This window comes from Salvelinus namaycush, chromosome 19, assembly GCF_016432855.1.
Source record: "Salvelinus namaycush isolate Seneca chromosome 19, SaNama_1.0, whole genome shotgun sequence".
Lineage (NCBI taxonomy): Eukaryota > Metazoa > Chordata > Actinopteri > Salmoniformes > Salmonidae > Salvelinus > Salvelinus namaycush.
Genome location: NC_052325.1, coordinates 2704012 through 2709865, shown reverse-complemented (window position 1 = coordinate 2709865; position 5854 = coordinate 2704012). Strand labels below are relative to the sequence as shown.

Genomic DNA, 5854 nt, shown 5'->3' with positions numbered 1-5854 from the left:
GAGGGAGAGAGAGAAACAGAGGGAGAGAGAGACACAGAGGGAGAGATAGAAACAGAGGGAGAGAGAGAAACAGAGGGAGAGAGAGAAACAGAGGGAGAGAGAGAAACAGAGGGAGAGAGAGACACAGAGGGAGAGATAGAAACAGAGGGAGAGAGAGACACAGAGGGAGAGAGAGATAAACGAAGGGAGAGAGAGAAACAGAGGGAGAGAGAGATAAACGAAGGGAGAGAGAAACAGAGGGAGAGAGAGAAACAGAGGGAGAGAGAGACACATAGGGAGAGAGAGAAACAGAGGGAGAGAGAAACAGAGGGAGAGAGAGAAACAGAGGGAGAGAGAGAAACAGATGGAGAGAGAGACACATAGGGAGAGAGAGAAACAGAGGGAGAGAGAAACAGAGGGAGAGAGAAACAGAGGGAAAGAGAGATAAACGAAGGGAGAGAGAGGGTGTGGGTGAGAGATGGTGTGGGTGAGAGATGGTGTGGGTGAGAGATGGTGTGGGTGAGATAGAAACAGGGGAGAGAGATGGTGTGGGTGAGAGATGGTGTGGGTGAGAGATGGAGTGGGTGAGAGATGGTGTGGGTGAGAGATGGTGTGGGTGAGAGATGGTGTGGGTGAGAGATGGTGTGGGTGAGATATGGTGTGGGTGAGAGACGGTGTGAGTGAGAGATGGTGTGGGTGAGAGATGGTGTGGGTGAGATATGGTGTGGGTGAGAGACGGTGTGGGTGAGAGATAGTGTGGGTGAGAGATGGTGTGGGTGAGAGATGGTGTGGGTGAGAGATGGTGTGGGTGAGAGATGGTGTGGGTGAGAGATGGTGTGGGTGAGAGACGGTGTGGGTGAGAGATGGTGTGGGTGAGAGACGGTGTGAGTGAGAGGTGGTGTGGGTGAGAGATGGTGTGGGTGAGAGATGGTGTGGGTGAGAGATGGTGTGGGTGAGAGATGGTGTGGGTGAGATGGACAGATAAAGAAACAACCGGCGAGAGAAAGTTAATTCCCTTTAATCAACACATGAACCTTCCAGGAAGATGTTGTCTAAGCTCTGGGTCTCGTAGGCCTGATGTGGTTCTGAAACCTCCAACGTCTACAGGACCCAGACCAGAGCTGTGACGCACCCCACCAGAATGCCCCATTACAGACCAGCCAGTCACGGGTCAGAGCTAATGTTATCCTGCATTAACACACACACACACACACACGCGCGCGCACGAGCACACGCACACGCACACGCACACACTGCCTGCTATACCAGTCCAAATACACACAGGGTTATATAAGGTCTGGGAGGCTGCCAGGGCTATAATGTGTGTTTTTGTTCTTCCCACTGGAACTAATCCTGAAAAAGTCACATTTCACAGGAGAAACGAGAGATTGGTTTTTAGCGACTCTCTCGTTAGCACCGTCAAGCATGAGATGTGTTTAAAACTTCTTATGGCTGCAAGGGAAAGTATTGAGTAGCCAGTGAAATCGTGCCCATTTCAAACGGCCTCGTACTCAATTCTTGCTCGTACAATATGCATATTATTATTACTATTGGATAGAAAACACTCTCTAGTTTCTAAAACCGTTTGAATTATTTCTCTGAGTGAAACAGAACTCATTTGGCAGCACTTTCCCTGACCAGGAAGTAAAATGTCAGAAATATATGCTCTGTTCAACTTCCTGCCTATACATGGTCATGACACGTAGGAGTCTACGTACACTCCATACGCCTTCCTCTGGGTGTCAAGATGATGTGAGAGAAGAAATTTTGTGTTTATCTTGGTCTGAGGTGGAATAAAAGCTATTTCTTTGACGTGACCGTCCACTTCCGGTACTCTGAAGCGCGCGACTTGGAAGTGGGATTGCCTTCTGTTTTGCTGCCGTTATGGACGACAACTATCTCCGGCTCGGATTTTATTTGATACATGTGACCATATCATCGTAATGTATGTTTTTTCAATATAGTTTAATCAGATTATTGACATTTTTTCGGGAGTTTTGCCATGTTCCGTTCTCTGACTTTGTTTACGTTGGAGAGATCCGTGCCACTCGGCTAGTGCCCATGCTAAATGAAGAGGGAAATTTGCCGTTCTGAATCCAAACAACGACTCATCTGGACAAAGGACACCTTGTTCAACATTCTGATGAAAGATCAGCAAAAGTAAGACCCAATTTATGATGTTATTTCATATATCTGTCGTGCATGTGAACTGGTCGTGGGCGCCCAAGTGTTTCTGGCTATTGTGGCTACGCTAATATAGCGCTACATTTTGTTTTCGCTGTAAAACATTTAATAAATCGGAAATATTGTCTGGAATCACAAGATGCCTGTCTTTCAATTGCTGCACACTATGTATTTTTCAGAAATGTTTTATGATGAGTAATTAGGTATTTGACGTTGGTGTCTGTAAATATTATGGCTGCTTTCGGTGCAATTTCTGATTGTAGCTGAAATGTAAACTATGATTTATACCTGAAATATGCAAATTTTTTGAACAAAACATATGCTATACAATAAATATGTTATCAGACTGTCATCTGATGAAGTTTTTTCTTGGTTAGTGGCTATTTATTTCTTTATTTGGTCGAATTTGTGATAGCTAGTGATGGAGTAAGAAACTGATGGAGTTAGAAAAGTGGTGTCTTTTGCTAACGTGGTTAGCTAATAGATTTACATATTTTGTCTTCCCTGTAAAACCTTTTAAAAATCGGACATGTTGGCTTGATTCACAAGATGTGTACCTTTCATATGCTGTATTGGACTTGTTAATGTGTGAAAGTTAAATATTCTAAAAAAATATCTTTTGAATTTCGCGCCCTGCACTTGAGCTGGATGTTGTCATAAGTGTACCGGTGTCGGGCCAGCCAGCCTAACAGGTTAAAATAAAAAAATATATATGCTGTGATGTAATCGCACATCAAAGTACTATAGGAATCAGATGCTTTTCATTGTATGGCCAGAGATAATGTAATGATGCCGGTTTTGTACAATGCAAGTATTAATTGATATCAAAATAGTTACACGTGTGATTTGTCACATTCACCTGTCACCTTATTTGATGATCGGTGGCAGAATAACAAGGACTTTCAACACCAGCCAGATGCAGATGAGGATTTCACATTTGGAAACATTTCATAACCTCACAGTGGGTGAACTATATTGTTGAAAAAAAGGGGCAATTGAAGCTTTGATGTTTTTGTAAATATTTTAAAACGGGGCCAGAATGGAGGGTTTCACACATGCTTGAAGCAGAGTGACTGTTGGCTTCTAGAATCCTTTCATTAATGTATTTTGCATCCTCATCTATACCCTCATATATACCCTCATCTATACCCTCATCTATACCTTCATCTATAGCCTCATCTATACCCTCATCTATACCCTAATCTATACCCTCATCTATACCCTCATCTATACCCTTCATCTATACCCTCATTTATACCCTCATCATACCCTCATTTATACCCTCATCTATAGCCTCATCTATACCCTAATCTATACCCTCATCTATACCCTCATCTATACCCTTCATCTATACCCTCATTTATACCCTCATCTATACCCTAATCTATACCCTCATCTATAGCCTCATCTATACCCTCATCTATACCCTCATCTATACCTTCATCTATACCCTCTTCTATACCCTCTTCTATACCCTCATCTCTACCTTCATCTATACCCCTCATCTATACCCTCATCTATACCCTGTTCTATACCTTCATCCATACCCTCATCTATACCCTCATCTATACCCTCATCTATACCTTCATCTATACCCTCATCTATACCTTCATCTATACCCTCATCTATACCCTCATCTATACCCTCATTAATACCCTCATCTATACCTTCATCTATACCCTCATCTATACCCTCATCTCTACCTTCATCTACACCCTCATCTATACGCTCATCTATACCCTCATCTATACCCTCATCTATACCCTCATCTATACCCCTCATCTATACCCTCATCTATACCCTGTTCTATACCTTCATCTATACCCTCATCTATACCCTCATCTATACCCTCATCTATACCCTCATCTATACCTTCATCTATACCCTCATCTATACCCTCATCTCTACCTTCATCTACACCCTCATCTATACCCTCATCTATACCCTCATCTCTACCCTCATCTATACCCTCATCTATACCCTGTTCTATACCCTCATCTATACCCTCATCTATACCCTCATCTATACCCGCATCTATACCCTCATCTATACCTTCATCTATACCCTCATCTATACCCTCATCTGTACCCTCATCTACACCCCTCATCCATAGCCTCATCTCTACCCTCATCTCTACTCTCATCTATACCCTCATCTCTACTCTCATCCATATCTTCATCTATACCCTCATCTATACCCTCATCTATACCCTCATCTATACCCTCATCTATACCTTCATCTATACCTTCATCTATACCTTCATCTATACCTTCATCTATACCCTCATCTATACCCTCATCTCTACCCTCATCTATACCCTCATCTATACCCTGTTCTATACCTTCATCTATACCCTCATCTATACCCTCATCTATACCCTCATCTATACCTTCATCTATACCCTCATCTATACCTTCATCTCTACTCTCATCTATACCCTCATCTATACCTTCATCTCTACTCTCATCTATACCCTCATCTATACCTTCATCTCTACTCTCATCTATACCCTCATCTATACCTTCATCTCTACTCTCATCTATACCCTCATCTCTACTCTCATCCATAGCCTCATCTATACCCTCATCTATACCCTCATCTATACCCTCATCTATACCTTCATCTATACCTTCATCTATACCCTCATCTATACCCTCATCTATACCCTCATCTCTACCCTCATCTATACCCTCATCTATACCTTAATCTCTACCCTCATCTATACCCTCATCTATGCCTTCATCTATACCTTCATCTATACCCTCATCTATACCTTCATCTCTACTCTCATCTATACCTTCATCTCTACTCTCATCTCTACTCTCATCTATACCCTCATCTCTACTCTCATCCATAGCCTCATCTATACCCTCATCTATACCTTCATCTCTACTCTCATCTATACCCTCATCTCTACTCTCATCCATAGCCTCATCTATACCCTCATCTATACCTTCATCTATACCTTCATCTCTACTCTCATCTATACCTTCATCTATACCTTCATCTCTACTCTCATCTATACCCTGTTCTATACCCTCATCTATACCCTGTTCTATACCTTCATCCATACCCTCATCTATACCCTCATCTATACCTTCATCTATACCCTCATCTATACCCTGTTCTATACCTTCATCCATACCCTCATCTATACCCTCATCTATACCTTCATCTATACCCTCATCTATACCCTCATCTATGCCCTCATCTATACCCTCATCTATACCCTCATCTATACCCTCATCTATACCCACAGCTATACCCTCATCTATACCCTCATCTATACCCTCATCTATACCTTCATCTATACCCTCATCTATACCCTCATCTATACCCTCATCTATACCCTCATCTATACCTTCATCTATACCCTCATCTATACCCTCATCTATTCCTTCATCTATACCCTCATCTACACCCTTCGTCTATACCCTCATCTATACCTTCATCTATAACCCTCATCTATACCCTCATCTATAACCCCATCTATACCCACACATACTGTCAGAGCTGGCCCTTTCCTTTTTCGTCATGATAGCAGAGCGTTTTTAGAGTTAATTTCCTGCAATTCTACACATTTTGCCATGGGGGCGGAGAGAAATGTTTGCAGTTTTTAATACGATATCTGAGTGAGAGTAGCTAACAAATTCAATGTGGGCCCACCCTGGTCAGTAATTATACCATGATT

General features: G+C 42.4%; 1 protein-coding gene across 1 annotated transcript; it reads left to right on the top strand.

The window, feature by feature from the left end:
• The first annotated feature begins 842 nt into the window (after positions 1-842).
• LOC120064521 (NADH-quinone oxidoreductase subunit N) lies at positions 843-5621 on the top strand. Its single transcript, XM_039015135.1, has 2 exons — positions 843-883; positions 4277-5621. Exons 1-2 carry the CDS (start codon positions 843-845, stop codon positions 5619-5621), a joined length of 1386 nt encoding a protein of 461 aa, XP_038871063.1.
• The last annotated feature ends 233 nt before the right edge of the window (positions 5622-5854 follow it).

What these genes read in the sequence shown, in the direction of transcription:
- LOC120064521 (XM_039015135.1), top strand. Translation starts at nt 843, where the DNA reads ATGGTGTGGGTGAGAGACGGTGTGAGTGAGAGGTGGTGTGG. An exon ending in GTGAGTGAGAGGTGGTGTGG is followed by an intron (nt 884 to 4,276) that starts GTGAGAGATGGT and finishes CCTCATCCATAG; the next exon opens with CCTCATCTCTACCCTCATCT.